The following is a 21,264-nucleotide window of genomic DNA, read 5'->3' on the forward strand; positions in this document are numbered from 1 at the left end:
GGAGCATGTGTTGGAGGCTGCGGGTTTCTTCGGCTGTCCGCTGCGTCGCCGCCGTGATAGCAGTGGCTGAGATGTGAGCAGAACGACTTAAAATAGGGCCTTGTGCACAGCGCCGACAGTGGGCCTGGCAAATCGCGTGATGCGCTTCGAGGGGTGTGTTGCCGGGGGCGTGTCTCCGGTCAAAAGGTTAACTCCGCGATACCACTGGACGAAAGTAGTGAAGCTTTGCTTTAAAATACACTTCAGTTCAAATGGGACACTGCTCTCTAAAGAAAGAGACATGTGGGATAGCACTATGCTACCTTCGCACGTTGTCAGTGGGAGATTAAGAGTTAGCCTAGTGCGTGCCACGTGGCAGGTGAACGTGACAGCACATGAGTACAAGCAAATGAGCCAAAAGAACTTGGATTTTGGGTAATCTAACGTGCAGTGTCGCCAGTCTGCCTATCAAAGTAATTAGTGCCAAAGACAAAGAAATTAAGGTAGAGTCGCAAGCACGATAGCGCTAAAGGGGAACAAATAAAGCTTCCACCTTAAAGGGCGTAAGCAAAAAGTGCCCTGAAAATAAATTTAGTTCCTTATTTGCACTAGAATGTCTTACCGAAGTTTGCTCTCTAACCTATGGCGTTTGTTTCCTATCTCAAAAACATTACTCTTATCATCCTTCTTTTCATAGCTTACGCTGTTAACCTAAGCTTTTTTTCGAGGTGCTAAGCAAGATGTCAAGCTTCAGCAGAGTCATTTAGCACTGGAGTACACCATTCTTTGTAGTAAAAAAAAGTAGAGAGACATTTACCAAATGCAACCCACCCTATACTAGTTCTGCACCTTATTTCTTTCTCATAGTAAGGACCAAAGCTGAGAACTCGCCCAGAATAGGTACATTCATCGATCTGCTTTTTATTACTTAGGCTGAAGGCCTCATTCACTTCTGGACTTCCTAACATTTTTGTTTCTGCATATTTATCTAATTTTATGGATAATATTTTTTAGTGCACTCGGTGTGAAACCAGTTTTTCAAAGTTGGAGACAATTAAACCGCGATTCAATTGTTTCCCTGCACTGAGTGGTAGTTGAATATGCTTACTAGTCGTTACTGCACAAGCATTATTAAACAAGCGCTCGTCCTCTGTAGTTCCTCCCTTTGTCCTGGGTTTTCCTGCGCTTTCAGTCACTATGCCTCCATGTCTCCTAATTAAAGTTCTGGGAGTAATACAAATAAGGAACCTCAGTACTGACCTTGACTGAGAGTATTTATACCTTGTTTTCAGGCATTTAACACTATTCCCCTTGGTAAATTGCAAAAGTTTTCCCTTTTCATGTTTGCCGTCCCTGTGGTTGCAAAGGATTTCAATTCCTAATTAGGTATTTTTCCTTCTAAGCTGTTTTTCACCTGGTGTGATAAAAAAAACTAATTAAAAGCAAATGAGTCAAGGAATGCAAACAACAAAGGTAAATTTACACGCTAAAGCTTGGAAATTGTATGGCCATGCCTACCAGGCAACTGGATCTGTGATGTCACTAGTCATGTGGTTGGAAAACTTAGGCAATCAATTATTAATGCTCTGCTTTATTATGTATTCAAACAAAAAATTCAATGTGCATTGAACTGTTGGAAGTTCCTGACTTTTGGTCCAGTAGTGCCAGTGATTTGCAGATTTGTGTTGTTTCGTAGCACAAGGGCTACTTGGCCAAAGAGTGCCAAGAAAAAAAAAAGGAACGACTGTTAGTACCATCAGCCGACAGTGTCATATAAAAGGCATGCATTTTAAAAGTCTTTTAAATCATAGGAGCTATGCTTAACTTAAATATTTCAAAAATTTCAGATCTATACAGGTTGTTTAAGCAGACTTTCATACTAGGTAATCGAAGGCAAATTTATTCATTTTATTTTTGAAAGGGGCTGTGAAAACAAAATGAATCTTTGGTCGTTCAAAAGAGTGCCTCATTAAAACAACTCTGGCCCACTTTTAACACAGACTTTGCTATAATAAGCTTAACAATGAGGAAAATACAGAATAAACATGCGACACCCTAGCTACGTTTTTAAACTGCACTTATGATGTATTATTGGCAGCTCATTGCAATTGTCTGAGGCCGGGAAAATCCAATGTAACTTAAACAGGCATTATAAGCTTGCAGAACAAGCTATTTGGGCTTAAATTTAGTGCCAATTTTTTTATAGCAGTAAGAATGGTGAGGTAAATAATGAAAATTATTAACAGTAAACATACAAACATCAGTGCAGACTGTGTGCACTATGCTAATTGAAGCTGCACAACCATCAGGTGCATTTGGCTTGTCTCACCTGACACTGGCCAACTGGCATAAGCGATGTCACCACTTACGTGGCCCTGTTTGTCGATCATGCCCAAGTTTTCACGAGTGATTACTATCAACCATAAGGACAGCGGTTCATAAGTGGTATTGTCACACCATCTATGAAGACAGACAGGAAACAAGGCAACAACCATTTAGATGCTTTACCATTCTCGGTGGCCGTAGTCAACATACTAATGTTTGCATAAAGCACATTCTCTGAATAAGTCATAGGTAATGCCACGAAAGACACAATTTAGCGGGAAAATAGAAATTTCAGCCTAATGTCGTAGTGAAGAAAGCATTGTTTGTTGCCGGGCAAGCATTGAGGGCATTATGAAACTCCAGATCTTTCAGATAAAACAAACGTGCTTTATTTTCATGGCCTCTTTAAAACGAGTGGAGAGTCACTAAACTAACAGGTTTTACTTTTATCATACTAGGAAGAAGTCCTAAGGGTCTCATCTGCAGCACTTGGTGTGGACACCGGAGCTTCTGAAGAGACGGGAGGTGACCAAGTAAGTATTATGAAGAGCTGGCTGGATGTTTTTTGCCATGGGCAGAATTTTTGTGTGCAGTTTATGTGACTTGCCTTATTCTTCTTTTAGGACCAAGATTCTGATGAAGGTGCAGAAAATGCTCCGTTTCCCGAAAAAGCACTGCAGGTGTCAGCTGTGCTCATGTCCTATGTGATGCGTCACAGAATTAACGACGAGGGCACCACAGACTTGCTCAACATGCTGAATGCGATTGACCCAGGCATAGCACCACGATCTAAGTACCTGCTGAAGAAGGCTTTGGGTGCTGATGTGCGAGAACCCGAAAAGCATTTTTACTGCTTGTATTGTAAGGGGTACCTGGGGCAAGAAACTTGCACGAAGCAGGTTTTCTGTGAAAACTGCAATCGGGATGTAGATCTTGCCTTCTGTTCGTTTTTTTTAGTGATGCCTCTCAAAGAGCAGTTACAAAGGATTCTTGCTCAGAAAAACCTGAAGTGGCTTCCACAAAGAGCTCGAGGAGACACAATCCAGGATGTGTTTAATGGCATTGAGCATGCGAGATTGTGTGCAGATTTTTCAGATGACGACATATCTCTCATTTGGAACACAGATGGGATAAGAGTGTTTGAAAAATCGACATTTGAGATTTGGCCGGTTCAGTGTCAGATAGCTCAACTGGAACCTGCTGCACGTAAGCAGAACATGCTGATGCCTGCCCTGTGGTTTGGTTTTTCCAAACCAAACATGACTGCACTCCTAACGCCTTTCACAGAAGAACTTCAGCAGCTTTCCACTGGTTTCTCCTGTATGAAAGATGGAAAGGAGGTTAATGTGAGAGTTTTTGCTGCCGCATGCTCAGTGGATGCAGCAGCTCGTTCTGCAGTCCGAAACTGTAAAAAGTTTAATGCTTTTCAGGGGTGTAGTTGGTGTTACCATCGGGGGGGAAAGTCGTACGAGTTCTTGGACACTGCCCCAGAGCGTCGAACGGCTCGCAAACATGTAGCAGGTGCCATTAAGGGCACACTTACTGCACCTTGTAAAGGAGTGACTGGTCCCTGCCTTTCCATGACCCTTCCCCGTTTTGACGTGGTTGATGGGTTTATCCCCGACTACCAGCATTGTGCCTGCCTGGGAGTGATGCGACAACTGCTCAAGCTGTGGCTTAAGTGCCAATATACCAGTCACCATAAGTGTGACTGGTATATTGGCACACGTACGGAAGAGCTTAATAGCTTGCTGCTGGCAATAACTCCTCCAACGGAAATTACCCGCACCCCAAGAAAGTTTGAGGACATGTTGTATTGGAAGGCGTCGGAGATGCGGGCCCTGTTGCTGTTTTATGGCTATGTTGTTTTGAAGCCAGTCTTGCCGCTCGTGTACTTCAAACATTTTACTCTTTTCTCTTATGGTGTGTACCTGCTCCGGAAAGCAGAGATCACCCAGCAGGACATACGAGAAGCACGGGCCCTATTGGAGAAGTTTGTGGTGCAAATGGGCGTACTGTACACAGCCAGAAATGTGTCATATAATGTACACCAGCTGCTCCACCTGGCAGACTCGGTGGAAACCTGGGGCCCGTTGTGGGCTACCTCATGCTTTCCCTTTGAGGGACGAAATGCAGTTCTGCTGGGCTATTTTTCGGGAACGCAGCACGTTGGAGAGCAGATTGCTCGCACTTTCGTTTGGTGGCAGCACCTGTGTCTCTGGGCCGACAAAATCGAGGAGGAAGAAGAAAGGTCCTTCTTTGAGAGGATGGTTGGCCGGCAAACGATTGGCAGGACTGGTGTTGTGCTCCCTGGGGACGTAGTTGGTTACCAGCGTCAGAGTTGTTCTAGCCCAGATATTAGGCTTGAAGTTGCTCTGGAGAACCACCTGGGGCTCCTACCAACACAGATAACATACTACAGTAGATTCCAGTGCAATGGCATTTTGTGGCACTCTGAAACATACAACATGCCCAAGAGGGTCAATTGTGTTGCTGAGCTCGAGGATGGCACAGTTGGAGTTATACAAGCTCTGGCTTCCTTTCGGAGCACACCACAGCTCTTGGTGCTAGTAGAGAAGCTGGAGCTGGTGCGCACGGTTCCATTCAGAGACCTGCAACTGGGAATTTCTTTCCTAGCTGTGCGATAAAGGAGGCGAACAGCCGTCATAGTGGCATGTAGTCCCAGTGCCTTGAAGAAAAAATGTGTTGCCATGGAGTGTACTCCTGAAAGTTTTCTAATTGTTGCCCTGCCCAATCAAGTTGAGCGGGATTAGGATTGGGTAGTTGTAATTGGGGAGTTTAACGGGCCGAAGTTACACCCGGGCTACAAGGCACGCATAGTGGAGGGCTTCGGATTAACTTTGACCACCTGGGGATCGTGAACGAGCGCTGAAATATCAACACACAGGCATCTTTGCTTTTCGCTTCCATCAGAAAGGGGCCACCACTGCTGGAAATTGAACCCGCATCCTTGGGCTCAGCAGCACAACACGTTAGCCACTGAGCCATTGCAGCAGGTGGCGGGACTAACCCTTTCCGGTCCAAAACTTTTACCCACTTTCCCGCCGCTCCGGTCTGAAACTGTTTTGCAAGTTTCCGGCGCCACAAAGAAAAACACAAACTGCGCAAGAAAAACTCGGGAGATTTATTTTTCCCTTGCATTCTGTGCTTGCAACTTCTTTACCTATATTTGGGCAGTGTGTGAAACTGATCGAAACATTCTCCTGGGTGGGTGCAGGCCAGGGGTTTTACTGCAGCTTTTGCAGAAAAAGTTTCCCTCCTGCCTCCTTTTGTTTTGCTATCACTACAAACAGCACAGTCCCTGCTACTTCCGCCTGGACTCATTATGTGTTAAGTTTAAAAGTGTTTAGGTTTAGTTAAGTTAAGTTTAAGTTTAAGTGTGTTAAACACTAGCTGCTTGCCTGGTACAGCTGGTTAACCACTTGTAGAAAGTGCATGGGCACATTCTTTTTTGTCACCTCTCTTCACCTTATAAGCATATGTACAGAGTGCATGGGCATATTTTTTTCTTTTTTGTTACATATTTTTTCACTTTGGCTTAAGTCATGTACCTATGTAGTAAGATGTCCTATGATCTGGGTTGATAGGTACCATCTCTCAATTATCTTTGCCAGTGTGATTCAAGCAATACTGCTGTTGTGGTGTCAAAAAGTTTAAGTTGTTTTTGATAAAGTAAGTTTTCTGTTTTCATTTTCTTTTTCATTTCAGGTTTCCTAATACCTTGCACTGCCTAAAATTGTTATTGTCAGTTTGTCATGTTAAGGTGCCCGTTTGGCAGTCTCTGTTGACTATTAACAGTGAAAAAGCACTGTGAACATATTGATCATCATTTATGTTTTCTTTCTCTTCGACCCCCAAAATCTGTTTTGTGGCATCACTCCGAATGTAAGTCTTGGTGATCACGTCTCAGACGGGGTTCAGTTCTTTTCTTGGGCACTTTTGCTCTTTATCTAAACCAAGCCTTATTCTGCTCCTCGATCATGTGGTCAGTCATAATAATCTTGCCATATGTGTCTACATCACGGTGGAAGTTACACCGTGGTCTACATCTAGCACAATGCTACAATTTTCTTGCTCTAGATATATTGCACTTGAGCCATTTGGTCTCTTCAACATCTTATTTATTCCTTTGCAGATGTAGTTACACTCCTGAACTTGGGTACATGAACATAGCTATTGTGCATGCTCTGCCTTTGTGGTTGTAAATTGTCAACTTTCCCATTGCATATATTCACAATTATTTTCATCCTTCCAATCCATATTGCGCATTAGGAGAAAACAGTTTCATCATCATCATGCCTGGATGTTGGAGTTTCTAATTGTGCTAGTTTTAAAATAACTTTTTTTAGATCAGCTACAACTACTGCTATCCTATCATTGATGCACTGATATGTCTCCCGTTGCTGTCTCTTGAAAAATCATACACCAAGATCTTTCAAAGAGACATGGTGAGGTCAAGATATATACGCAGTGTTTAATGCCTATGTTCCTTTTTGACACTTCTTATCTGTCTGGTGTATGGATTTTTTAGTTTCTGTATGAATATTCGCAAACTAGAACTTTCTGTAAATATTTGAAATAGCATTGCTCTGGACAACAATTTATGTTTGCCTTTTTTGTTTTTGTTGCGCAGTGTGATGTTGGAATTGTGTCTATGAAACCTTGTATATTGTGTAGCAGTTGTAGTGCTGCACCAGAGTAGTCAAAACGTAGTAAAACAGTGAACATATGTGTTGGAATATTGTATTGTATAAACATCTAATTTTTATAACTTGTGATGCTTTTGGTTATTGCCAAAAATGACTGACATTTTGGCCTGTGTCGGTTGTATTTCAGTTTCACTTATTTCCTGGCTTGTTTTAATAAAATTGGCAAAGGATGCCGTGATCCCTGCTATTTGCTCGTTATGCTTTGAATGGACGAGGTCAGTATCATGTTGTTTGATGTTAAAGTATTACATGCCCATCATGTGGAATTATGGTGTCCGGTAGTGGTGTTAACCAAAATATGGGGATTTAAATGGCTGACATAAAGAAAATAGGTGGACTTTAGTCTGCAATTCAAACACGTCTCCTATGAAATGACTTCGACTCTCATCCTTTGCGTGATACCCAATCCTTAGTTTTAACGGGCAAAAGGTTGCATGCGTTGGGGCCTGCAAGTGCAGAAGTAGCGACATTTTGCCGACAGTATCTGTAGGGCTTAGGGATGCAGCCAAGCAGGGGCATGGTTTAAACTCCCCCTCCCCCAACCAAAACTTTTTTCCAGGTAGCCCGTAAGTGCTCACATCCTTTTCTACAAAATACCCCCCCCCCTTGCCCTTTTGAAGAAATTTTTGGCTACAGCCACAGTATGGCTTACAAGTGCAAGGAAGAAAAAAAACTGCAAAGGGGTAAGATCATAAGTATGGTAAGGAGACTAATCAGTCGCATCACTGGACGCCAACAGGGTGGACATGGTAATTATAGAAGCAGCAAAGCACATTTATTCTACAGTTGCAAATTGTAGGGCAAACGAGTGAACACATGGTCAAGCCGTCAGTTACAATAACGGAATAAAATGAACCCACGAATAGGATAACGGCGATGGTAATGTGAGGACACAATTGCATTGCTAGACTCAATTATGTAGTGCTGTGTGCTGCAACGAACCTCGAAGTGTCTGCTCCGACAGCAGCCCATGTGGTTGCCCGGAGAAGTACGCTTCAGAAGAATATGCAAGGAAACAGAAAAGTGCCGTACATCAATCGGAAAGGTAGCTGCTCGCTGCTGCTACAGAGAGAGAAACAACATCTTTATTTCCGGCAAGTTGTGACGCGGCCTAAACGTCACGTTGGCGGGCCGCTCGGCTTCAGCTGCCTACTCGCACCGCCCCTTCGCAGGGCTGCGCTTTCGGCCTCTGTCGCTCGAGGGCCACCAACGTCTGCTGGACGAACTCGCGCTGGGCGTCGTAGTCAACCTTTGCCACCGCCTTTTCCAGGCTCGGTGGCAACGCGTCCGTAGTCCATTCGCTCACTTTGCAGTTCCACAGTATGTGCGCCATGGTCGCCCGGCCCTTGCCGCACATCGCGCACACATCACTCGCGTACACCTCAGGGCACACGTGTTTTGCAACCACCGGTGTCCATACCGCTCGGGTCTGTAGTTGACGTAGCGTCGTCGCCTCCTGCCTCGTGAGTTTTTGGTGGGGCGGCGGGTACACTCGCCTGCCCTCCTGGTACCACTCCAACACCTCCCGGTAGGAGGTGATCGGCAGCACCTCGTCGCGGTCTTCGTCTTCCGCATGTCGGGGGCTCGGGCACGCGTCGCGACTTGTGAGCGCACGCGCCGCCCGGTCCGCTCCCTCATTGCGGTTCTCTCCGGTGCTCACCGGCCCCATGTGGGCCGGGAATTACTTCACGGTGACCGGCATCGTTTTGTGTCTTAGCGCCCCGCACACCCTGGCTGCTGCTAAAATCACCCCAAGCTGGTACCACTGCAACTCTTACACAAAGCCTACCTCCACGACGTTTATTTTCGTGGTAATGAAGACGCAACAAATGATGACATGATCATAACAGACCTACCAAGCGATATCAGGGGTCCCATAGCTTGAAATCAAATGTCATTCTCTTGCATTTCCACAGGCAAGGAGCCCTAAGTGTCTGAATTCTTTTTAAAAACGTTTAATAAATGTAAACTGATTACTATTTTGGGTTCTTATGCAGGACTAATAAACTGAACTTTAAAAAAAATTGGTGTGCTTGGTTAATCAATAACTAAAATATTTCAACCAAAATATTTCTGCATGAATTTGCTTTTCAGTGATCATGAAAGCAGAAGAGCCTAAGACAAAAAACATTTGGGCTACTAACAGCATATAGTATGCTGTTGGACATTCAACGAAATGCTGTACTGTACACATTTCAAGGAGTCGTATACTTCTGGTGGTAGGGTTTCTGCAAAGTTTGCAGAAATCCGTGCTTTGCGCCTTGCTTTATGTTGCGTTGGTGTTGCCATGCTTGAGCCATTTAAATTCTCAGAATTATGACCCCTGTGTAAAATACCCCCCCCCCCCCCCCCCTTTATATCCTGTTCCGCACTGTTCATGCTGGTTTGTTTTACTTACGAGAGGCAACAAAAGCAGTTACAGAGGTACTTGAGAAAAGGCATGTGGCTCGAAACATTTACATCGACAGCTGAAATAGGCATATGAATGATAAATGGTACAACTTTCCATGATGTGAATTCATGATGTGAATGTTAGTGTTAGTGCAATTAGTGCCGAAAATAACGACTGCTGATTGGCCTTCACAAAGCTGCGAGGCTTGATTCAAAAGAAGTTTGTTCACTCTCCAGCAGAAATTATTTATGATGCATTTTAGTGCATTTAAAATATATTTAAGACACACTTTTTCGAAAACACTTTTAATATATTGGTAATGTATTTGTAGTACAATAAGTTGATGCTGGTGAAATTCATTTAAAATGCATTTTATTTTACATTAGCAATACTGACCATGTACTTGAAGTATATTTCAAGTATACTTAAAACGAACTTCTCACGGGCATATTGTTATTACATTGATAGTGCATTTCCAGCATATTAATTATGTATTCACAAAATGTACTTGAAATGCATTTTAATTGTGCTCAGCTTGCATTCAATCATAACATTGCGTTTAAAATGTATTTGGAATTCATTTGTAATGACTGTATTTCTTGCATACTTTTAAAAGTGTATTTTTAATGTGGGGTGAAAATTTCGTAAATATATATTTTAATGTATTTTAAGTGTATTCAAAAATACGAAATGCATTTTGAATATATGTGAAATGCATTGGGGCATATTTAAAGCATATTACTTTTCGCTAAGGGTATTCGTAAGTCACGATAAGACTTATTCCGAAAGAATTAACCAACCGTACATGGAAATGGACAGCCGTGCAGAAAACTATCCACTTTATTACACGCATCCTAGGCCAGTCCTTGAATATGGCCCGGGGACAAACACCACACATACCACTGCAACAGAACCATGGGAAGCGGTCCTGGTCAGCTCGTCACTTCATGATCATCGCTCACTGATCGAGCGGGCGAAGGCAGGAGCTGTTGCACCTGGAGCCCGAAAACTCGGATTCCACGTATGAACTCTCTTTCAAAGTCTGTGTTGGGCTACTTAAACGCAGAAATTTTGGTCTGTTTGTCTGTGACTCGGTTCAGCCACCTGGCCAAGTGAAACAATCTCCGCAGTAGTGTTTTATAGCCACAGCCAAATCTAAACGTCTAAGTCCAGTGTTAATGTTCATACTTGTCAACATTGTTGAACAAGAACAAGACATTACGCAAATATAAGGCAGAAAATCAGTACATGAGTGATATTTGCAGTGTTCCTTTATTATAAATCCACGGACGTTTGTTTATGCGATAGCAAATGAAATACTCATCAACAACAGAAAACCGTCACCTGCTATTGACCGCGCTACCTGGTGGCATTTAAAAATCAAACGGCAACATCAACGAAAGGTTCCTCTAGGTAGGTCCCACGTACCGGCTGGAATGCTCGTGGAGTAGGGCAACGTGGTTCTATAAAAGTTGTTGTAGGGTGCCTAGATTCACGCACGTCTCCGCCGTACGGCAGCACTTGCATCGAGGCACCCGACTTAGAGTAGTGTAACGCGGTAAATTTAAATTTACTTCAGCGAAAAACCTCTGCCGTGTTATCTTGGGACGAACGAGACGGGAGAGGAACAGCGTGAGGTAAGCGGAAAAGAGAAGGGAGGCATTTATCCGCCAGGGCCGCCAGTCGACTATCGTTTTTCGTCCAAATCTGCAACGAATGCAGCAGATGCGCGGCCATTTTTTGGTTGCTTTTCCCATTCCCCCTTTTTTTAACTGCGAGCTGTTCAGATAATCGTGATTTTTTTTGTGTCCGCAGTTAAAATACCAAGAAATTGCCGAGCATGCGCGTGTGGCGCAGACCTCATGGCTACCGTCCCGCAGTTAAAAAAACCAAGAAAATGCCCAGCGCTCGTTTGTGCGTGGTTCGCGGCGAACGCCCAGCTTACCCTCCGTACAGTCATGGACAATTCAAACGCGAACCGCGGAGCGCATGGCTGAAGATACCGGTGCCGTCACCTGGCAGCGGCCGCGGAAAACTCACGGACATGCGCAGTTCAGATGAAGGGAGCGAGGCTGCGTGTCCCACTCCGATATGTTGCCCTCTGCTGGCTCGCGTGCTTGCTTTGTCGCCGCGCCGCAAGAGCGCTGAAAGCTGAGCTGTTAGCGAGGCGGCGCAAGATAGTAGGCATCTGCGGTTACTCAGCGCTCGGCGCCCGCGATCGGCCGCTCCTCGCCGTTGCCAGAGTCACATAGGTGGGCGTGCTTGGCGCAGTTACTCGAACAAACGACGACCATTGGGACTGGCCCAAAGCCATGTATAGTGCAGTCAGGAGTTGATCCTGAGGCGTCGCATGCATGCCACAAAACGAAAAGAAAATAAATTAGCCATTGGCAGCGACGTCATAACTCAGTTTCTTTCGGCCAGGTAGCAGCCGCACTGTGCCGAGGCATACAGATCGAAGCAAGTGCTTTGTGCCGACAACAACAAAAACAGATGAGATGACGGTGAGCGACAACCTGAAAACTGCCAATTAGCCGTGGCATTTTTCCAAAAAATGGTAAAAATGCAAGTGTCATGGCAAACAGTCGCCGAGATAGGCAGCAGCCCCTGGACAACAAAGGCAGTAGCGGGAGCCTTTTTGAGACACTTCAATACTTGGTGAAGTCCCCCGTGGTAGACACAACAGCCGCCACATGTCGAGGAATGCTCTCGAAAAGGCGCGCCCGGAGGCGCTGCCACTCCTCTTCGACGGCTTGCCACAACGCGTCACGCGAGCCGCCCTGTAGCTGTCGGCTGCTAAGGGACTTCTTCATTGCGCCCCACACGTTTTCAATTATATTCATGTCCGCCCCCTGCGGTGGCCACTCGATCACCATCACGCCTCGCTCGTCCAGTAGGTGTTTTACTGACCGAGCCATGTGTATTGGGCTTCGGTCGTGCTGCAAATAATACAGTCCATCCGCGAATGGACCATCGAGGGCGTAGGGTATCACCACGCTGTCAACGATGTCCTCGTAGGCATCCGCGTTGAAGGGGCCCTCGATACGAACTAACGGACCGAGGCCATGGCTTGAAATCGCACCCCACACGCTAACGGCGCACCGGCCGCTACTTGAAATCCGCTGCAGGTTGTACGACTCGAATCGGAGGAAGGAAGAAATCGCAGTACGTTAGTGCCGAAATCGTTCGGATGTTTGTTTATCTCTGGGCCATTGTCGAGAGATGCACCCGACGCATAATTTCGCTCCGGGAAAGGCAATGCTGTAGGCAGCTAAATGACTGCATATGCTCCGCCGTCGTTGTTCCTATTGTGAGTCACAAAAGAAACTTTGCGCCCAAGCTTGGGAGAGGAATAGTTCTGACTGCTGGCGAGGGCTACGCCGAACAAAGATATGAAATAACTGCACTACAAAACGCGTGGTGAGTGGCAACAAACCTTCACGTAAACGAACATGCAAGCAACACGAAAGCTTGTCGTGGGCTCGTTTGCCTTGTCAATCTTTTAATTATATTCGCACTATCGCTGTGTATTCTATTACTATTTGATTTTTAAAAAAAGGGAAAAACATTTGCATCACTCATACCTGGTCTTTACGGCCCTCCAAATGCGTTGGCGCTGGTCCCAACGGCTTGAAAATGTGGATTCGTCCGTGAAGAGAACACAGCTCCAGTCTTCCTCCATCCAGGTTGCGTGGTCTTCTGCGAAAAGCAGTCTCGCAAGCTAGTCCGCTTTGGATAGCTTGGGCTTTCTAGCAGGGACACAATTTGGTAGCCGCACATCATGTAAGCGGCGTCGAACAGTTTTCGTGCTTGCAGAAAGGTCGACCTCACACTTGATTTGTTTAGACGTCAGGGACGGATTTACTGCCGCGGTGGCCACGATTAGCATGTCTTGCTCACTTGTGGTAGCCCGTGGTCTGCGTCCTCGGGGAAGATTCTCGATCCGGGCCCCATCGTGGAACGCTTGCAGGATGCGATTCACAGTGCATAGTGGTCGTCCTGTGGCTTTCGCAATATCGCGCTGCCTAATACCTTGTTGGAAGAGGTGGGTCACGTGCAGTCGGTCTTCCTCCGGAACGCTTGGCATGGTCGGTTTCAAATGAGGGCATTGCTGACGGCCTCTTCGCATTTTATACAGTTTTGTTGACACGTCACCCTTTTCCTGGTGTCGCTGTTGTGTCAACAAAATTGTATAAATTGCGAAGAGGCCGTCAGCAATGCCCTCATTTGTATTGGGGGGGAAGAGGGAAAGGGTGAGGGGGCGGGTAATTGTGCTGGGGTGGCTTGGGGGGGGGGGGGACGGCAAGTGTCCCTTTTGCACCCCCCTGCCGACGCCCGTGCTCTCAGGCCAAAAAATGACCCCCAGATGACCCGGAAGTTGCAAACAATTCGCACAGAGATCAACCAAGAACGGCTTGCGCGATTGGAAGACGGCCATCTTATGCAAGAATATTTTCAAGGTAAACTAAACCAAATCAGAGACCTCCTCCAACAAGTGTTTAAATCTATGCGCTTTCCGCAACCCATCCCCGAACCCCCCAAAAAAGTTCAACCACGATCCAAACCATGACTCCCACATCACTAACAGCCCTACAGTGGAACTGCCAAACCTCCTCTTCAGTAACAACAATCCTGACCAGTAAAGTAAAACGGAACAGACCAGCTTTCCTCCTCCTTCAAGAAACTTTGGATGCCCCGAAAATGTCTGGTTACAGCGCTTTCGTAAATCTCTCCATACCACGAAAAGGAGTAACCCCGGGCTATGCAGCAATATTGGTCGAGGCGTCGATTCCGGCTGTACAATTGCAGTTTCCTGCCTCGAACTCGAAAATGCACGAAGTAGAGGCCATTGTCGCCCAGCCACCCTACGCTAAAAAGTTAGTCTTGGCGTCTGCCTACTATCAACCCTACTCTCCCTCCAGAGGCACCGGCCCCTTCACATAACCAGAACACCTCATCAATGCGGAACCAAATACCCCCGTTCTCGTCGAAGGTGATTTTATTGCACATCATACAGCTTGGTGATACTCAACAAATTCGGCTCGCGGAACAAAGCTCATTGAACTTACTGAAATCCTAAATCTTCAGTAATGAATGCTGTCATATATCCTACCCGCATCGGTCGCCACCAATCTCAAATCAAATCAAATCAAACTTTACTTTCCTTGAGCATACAAGGAGGGGGGCAGTCACAAAAAGCTGCACTAGATGGAAGCTTGACGAGGCAACTGTCCCTCAAAAGGATACCACAGCACACCTTACGTGGGCCTCGCCAGGTCTTACGAAGTCATGGGTACCCGCTCTACAACGTGGGGCAGTGACCACTTGCCTATTCTCATCACATTTATTTCACGGCTAACTAATCAGGGACGGGCGCAACAAGGAGCAGTGCGCCGACCTCAATTGGACTACCGTTCGCGATCATCTGCTTCAATAGGACCCCCCTAAATCTCTTGAAGCAATGGCCTAAATTGTACGCAACTCCTCTGCTGCTGCATTGGAAATTAATACATGCGATGAAGATTCCCCTACCTTACACAATCCCCTCGCCAGCCTTGGGAAGCGAATGGAGTACCTCACCCAGCTCTCCCGCTCTACTGGAAGAAGGCACAACATACTCCGACGCATCCGACATCAGTACAAGGTCATTAACCAGTACCAAAAAGAACTATCAAGCGACAACTGGGTAAATCTGTGTCACAACCTCGGGAAAACACCCGGTTATGTTTCTGTATGGAAACTTTACCGAAGCCTTGGGGACAAAAAACGCAATAAGACACCAATTATTAGCAGCATCATGCTGAACATCGCGAATCTCGTGGATACGGAATAGTTGCTACTCAAGAGCTTTGTCCCACACGTATCACCAACCCACCCTCCCATCTACCCAAAATACAGATCCCGGAACCGCGCTCCGAACTTGAAAGCCCCTTCACAATCGCGGAACTTTCTAGAGCTAGTCGTCCCGGCAGACCCACGTCTGCCCCCGGACACGACGGCATACAATGGACCGAACTCTGCAACTTTCCAGAACCAGCACGGTACAAACTCTTGGAACAAATACACGATTGTTTGGAACCAGGCAGGTACCTCTACATCTCAAACTATCCCTCATCCATCTGATACCGAAACCTAACAAGAAACAGACCTCTCCTAACGATTTTTCCCATCTTCGGCCAATCTCCCGCACACCTGTCCTATGTAAACTCATCGAAATATGACGCCAGCATACTATTCTCGGTTACAACTCAAGAACGGCACCACGTCATGTAGTGTATCACTCCGCCAAAGCGCCGGATCCGTGACGTCAGTGCGCGGGCGTTTTGAAAGGGGTTTGCTATGAATGCATGATATCGTCTGCCTTGTCTCACGCAGTTTGCTTGTCGTCACTGGAGTCGTTTATAAGCATATTAAGTCCAAAATGAAAAAAATACATCCCCCTCGCCAGGGGCACGATCAAATGCAGAGCATTTCCGGGGGCGCACGACGTTAAGTAGTTTCGTTACGTTAATGTTGTTGCACTTGTTGCTGTTGGTTGTTGTATTGTAATTAAATGAGGAGACGTAATTACGTGGTCACGTGACATCATTTATTAGCAGGTGGGTATGATTATTGTGGCGCAGTGGGAAGAGCACCATGTACCTCGCGTTCCGCCCACATGTAGTGAATGCGTTGTATCAGCAGCTTCTTGACGTAGTTTGAATGAGTCAAGGATATAAAGCGCGTTCGTAGCCCTCCATTCTGTGTCGGCTTTGTGGCGCAGTGGGTAGAGCACCATGTACCTTGCGTTCCGCCCGCAGGGTCGTGGGATCGAAACCAGGCGCCGGTAAGTATTATTTTTTTATATAGTGTAGGGGGAGGGGTGCAGACTACGACGGACAACTAGAACGGGTGACATCGTGAGTTAAAGAAATGCTCTGCATTTAAAACTCATTAACAACCTAATAGCGCACTCACTACCTAAAGTATATTGAACCATACCTACACCCAGCACAAACTGGTTTCCGTCCGAATCTCGGACGTCTATGGCTGCTGAGACGCGTCATTAATCGTTCAAGCTGTTCGAACTCGCACTTGCACTCAGCAAGGGCTTTGAATGTGTTAGCCAGAGCGCCATCCTCAATGAACTTTCTACGGCCTTTCCTACCCAACGAACACAGACATGGGTTCCGAGACATAGGAGGTGGATTTCACCAGCTCGTTACTCAAGATCACCATGAGCTGATTGAAAGAGGAAGAAGAAAACCTGCTGCATGCTGCATCTTGGGCCCAAGAATACAGGTTCGCCCTTTAGCTCCCTACCCTTTTTTTTCTAAACCCAAGCTATTACTTTCTCAACAAAGATCTCTCTCTCCCTCTCCCTCTCTCTCGGAACAAAGCAACAACATTCATCCCGCCAGACGTTTCAGACTCAACACTTCGAAACACTGACACGACGACTTCTTGCTCAAACCGAAGCAGCAACCTTTCACGCTCACATTTTAAGCCACAGAAGCGCCAACGGTCACTGTCTTTCCTTGGCCCAGTGATAAAAATCCTCGTTTCTTTTCTTTTTCTTTTCGCAGAGCTTCAGTGCTCGTAAACCATAGATCGTAAATTAAGCAACTGCGTTCCAGAACTCTCCATGGGCGTCCAAATAACGCTAAATCGCATCGTATGTACGTTGATGTCGTCTGCAACTTTTTCAGTGCTCACTTATACATGTGTCAAGACCTATAATGCCCGCATTTTCGTCGAGTCTCCTCCCGCTATATCGCTGTAGAACGTGTTAACTAACTGAATTTCAAACTTTCTCCAGAAATATGAGTCGGAAATATTTCGGCTCTGACATGAGATGGCGTGTATTTTTGGTGTACCTTGCTGTTTATTTACCCACAATTACAACTAGACACCAGGCTCGTTATACTTTTATCAAATATTTTTACGAGACACTAGAACTGTTGGTTATTAGTGAGAAATGTTCTGCATAAGTGGGTGGTATATATGGGGGGTATATATAAGTGGGTGGTGTATACGTGTGGGTGTACATGCGCGTGTGCATGTAGGCGTGCGTGAATATATATGGGTACAAGCGGGCGCATGCGTGAAGGCTGTGTGTTAGAGTACGGGTGCGGATTTTCTATCAGAAGCTGTTTTACATTGGTATCAGTCTCTCGTGAGTCTTGAGTAACCACTTTGAAAATGCAGATTTGTTTTAGAAGTTCTTAAAAACAGCCAACCAACTTCATCACAATGAAAATGAAATAAACAACAACCCTGTTGGTAAAGTGAGCACGATGTTTCTGCTACTCGCCACCGCCAAAAATTTAAAAAAGAAAGAAGCGACGGGTGTATCGTCCTTTTTTGTACAGCCTTCATTATTGCAGTGTCTTCAGCAAAAACACACGTAATTTTACTGCAGGCGTAAGCATTCCATTAACCCTGTCGGCCCTGGTGTCCTATATGTAAGACATTAAAGGGTGGTTTCTTAAGGGTGGTTTCTTCTTCGTCCGGCAAGTAGGACCCGACGAATTACCCCCAACTCAGCTTTAAGAATGTTCACTGATGATTGACAGTGCTCGAATTTTAAGAGTTCAGGGAAGACCACAACATAGCCAACTTTGTTGTGGCTTAAAGCAAACAACTATAACAAAAGCGTAAATGGGCATTTGAAAAGGTTTATGATAGAAACCATCTTGTGAACATGGTGTGTAAACACTACTCACAGGAATATGTCATGACTGCATGATTACATTACAATAAACATGTGCTTCATTAGTAAAGGTACTTTTTCAGATAATGGTGCATGGAAGCTTTACCTAGAGCCTATACGCGGCATGCGTAAACAAGCAACAGCTGCAAGTGAAATGACCACGAGAACTAGTCCCAAATGGAAACAGCATCTCGCATGAAGCACACGTCACGTAACCAGGCAGTGCTGACGCGAAAAAAAAAGCACAGCCTGGACACACACTGCAGTTGCGGCACAAAGCACACTTGCCACCACATCACGCGGCCACTAGAATAGGCGAACTATCCGATAACTCATGACGCTGGTTTGGGAACGCTGCAGTCTACCAGCGGCACCAAAGCACAGGGAACAACCCGACATTTCAAAACGCAGAAACACCGCCACACATCGCTACCAACTGCGCAGATATACACAGGGAAAGTTATGTAAGAGGTGCACCCCTAGGGTGCGATGTGTTTCTTGCAGTATCGGAGCTAGCGGCGCCGTAGCTTCACAGACACACATTCAACTCCGGGAGAACTGCGACGTACCACAGACGGCTGATCGCGAGAGCCGAACTTCGACACATCAAACGTAGATAACACCACGGCGTACACACTTGATATGAAAACTTGCACTGTACACAAGCGCTGACCGCCACTGCGCGTTGCTTTCACTCACAGTGACCGTATTTTGAACGTTTTCGATGATCCAAGCGCGGAGACAGACTTTGACAGCTCCGAGCGCGCGAGAGCCGGGCCACGATGAATTGGACTTATCGGTCGTCTCGTGCTAGCGATGAGCACGACGAGCGTATCTCTACACACTTGATAGAGAACGAAAACACGGCGCACCACTCTGCAGACGCTGGCACTGTGCCTTTTCTGCCTCGGCTCCACACAAAGCGCGAACATTCGAAATAGACCAACGATAAACGCGTATCGCAGTACCGACTCAGGACCGCGGTGGTCTGTCGTAACTTCTGCAAGTGCATGCCGTTTTGATATCACAATCAAGTTGTGCGACGCACACCGTCCCCGCAGCTCGCCGCCGCCATGTTGGCGAAGGCCGATGGGCGGAGCCAACTCGAGTCGGATGGCCGAGCCGGACGGCTGAGCCGGATGAATTCGCTCGCCGAGCGAATTCGGCCTCGGCGTCCAACTTGTCCCGACAGGGCCTCTCCGACAGGGCACGACAGGCCCAGTCGGACCATGTCGGGCTCAGTCGGACTAAGAAGAAACCACCCTTTAGTCCGACTGAGCCCGACATGGTCCGACTGGGTCTGTCGTGCCCTGTCGGAGAGGCCCTGTCGGGCCAAGTTGGACGCCGAGACCAAATTCGCTCGGCGAGCAAATTCATCCGGCTCAGCCGTACGGCTCGGCCATCCGACTCGAGTTGTCTCCGCCCATCGGCCTTCGCAAAAAAAAAAGTTCCTTTGTTTTTGCAGCCGCCCCTTTCCATAGGGGCGATTTCCCGTGCAAGCCGGGTGAACTTCCCAAGCGTTGTAGTCCCACACAAGGGCCGAGCGCCAGGCCGGGGAGTCCCTTGTACCTATTGGGCACGGCGGCTGTACCAGCATGCGGACCGTCTGTAATCCGTTCCTGTTCATTGTACAGATTATCACCCTACTACCGCCAGTTCGTGCCGGGTGCTCAGGAAGCTGTGGAACGACGCCTGCTGCGCATGACTGCGATTCTTCGGTTTGGCATGCGCCTGAACTGCGAGCATCGTCGTCCTGGGAAAGCCTGACTCGTCACTCGACGACAGCATGCGCCATGGATCACTGGCAGATGGCGGCACCAGCACCATTCAGCGCGGCTATAAGTTCGCGCCCAGCGGTCATCTCGACCATTGGGCACGGCGGCTGTACCAGCATGCGGACCGTCTGTAATCCGTTCTTGTTCATTGTACAGGTAAGAAAGCAGTATGGAAAATGTGTTCGCTCTGATGATCCTTTTTTGCTGGTGCTGCCGTGCCCATGGCTCAGTTGTTTGTTGTGCCGTGCAGAAACTGTACTGCGGAAGTTATTGTTACTGTGTGGCGATATTGAGACGAACCCAGGCCCGGATCTGGAACAGATTGCCAAAATGTTAACAGACATAGCGGTTGATGTCAAAGACATTAAAGAAAAGCGACTATCAGATATTGAGAAGAAGCTTGATGCCCTATCTGGGCTTGAAAGGAAGGTAAATGCCTGTCCTCATTGGAAAAAACAATAAGTGTTCTAGAAACTAAAATCGATCAACTGGAGAACCATAGTCGCCGGTCGAATCTAATCGTTTATGGTCTTCCCGAGGCAGCAAATGAAAACAGCGAAACACTTGAAAGTGCCGTTAACAAAGACATTCTAAATGATATCATGGAACTTGAACCTGTCAGTATCGAGCGTATTCATCGTATAGGTAGACCTGAAACTGGAAAAGTTAGGCCAGTCATTTTCAAATTGCTTGATTGGCGAGACAAAGCTAGAATACTTAAAAACGGGACCAAACTTAAAAATACCGAGCTAGCTATCGGGGAAGACTTTTCTCAGAAGATACGAGATGTTAGAAGAAAGCTTTGGGCAAGTGCGAAAGCTAACCGAGATAACAATGAGAAAGTAAACTTGGCATTTGACAAGCTGTATATCGATAACCAAGCGTATGTCTGGGACAGTGATAAAGGCGAAAGAATTCCGGTAAAAAAAAACGACGGAAGCAAAACCCGCCCGATCACCAGACGGTATGCCCAATCACTGAATCAAACGTAAGAAAACAACTCGCACTTTCTTCAAAAAATAATTCAACGAAAAGTAAGCTTTTCGTTACCGGTCAACAGGGCGTTAAACAAAAATGCCTTCGCTTGGTTAACGTAAATGCCCGAAGCGTCAGTAACAAAACTGAACTAATGGAAATTGCTTTACTTCAATACGATCCACATGTAACAGTTGTGTCTGAGACATGGTTGCTCCCCGAAATAGCTGATGATGATGTATTTCCACCCTCGTATAAGGTGTTTAGGAAAGACAGAACTACAAGGGGAGGTGGAATAGCCATCCTTGTGAAAGAAACACTGCAGGCCTCTTAAATTGGTTACATTGACGACTTAGAATGTGTATGCATTAGACTGTCTTGTTGGAGCCACACTTT

General features: G+C 46.4%; 1 protein-coding gene across 1 annotated transcript; it reads left to right on the forward strand.

Annotated features, from left to right (window-relative positions):
* Positions 1–2,999: 2,999 nt before the first annotated feature.
* On the forward strand, positions 3,000–4,952 carry LOC144164830 (uncharacterized). Its single transcript, XM_077695092.1, has one exon. It carries the CDS (start codon positions 3,000–3,002, stop codon positions 4,950–4,952), a length of 1,953 nt encoding a protein of 650 aa, XP_077551218.1.
* Positions 4,953–21,264: the final 16,312 nt, after the last annotated feature.

The sequence above is a fragment of the Haemaphysalis longicornis genome, unplaced genomic scaffold (assembly GCF_048455015.1).
Source record: "Haemaphysalis longicornis isolate Haplotype H1 unplaced genomic scaffold, Haemaphysalis longicornis Haplotype H1 scaffold_14, whole genome shotgun sequence".
NCBI classification, from domain to species: domain Eukaryota; kingdom Metazoa; phylum Arthropoda; class Arachnida; order Ixodida; family Ixodidae; genus Haemaphysalis; species Haemaphysalis longicornis.

Excerpts from the sequence above, each read along its gene's own strand:
- LOC144164830 (XM_077695092.1), top strand. The coding sequence starts at position 3,000 with ATGTCCTATGTGATGCGTCACAGAATTAACGACGAGGGCACCACAGAC.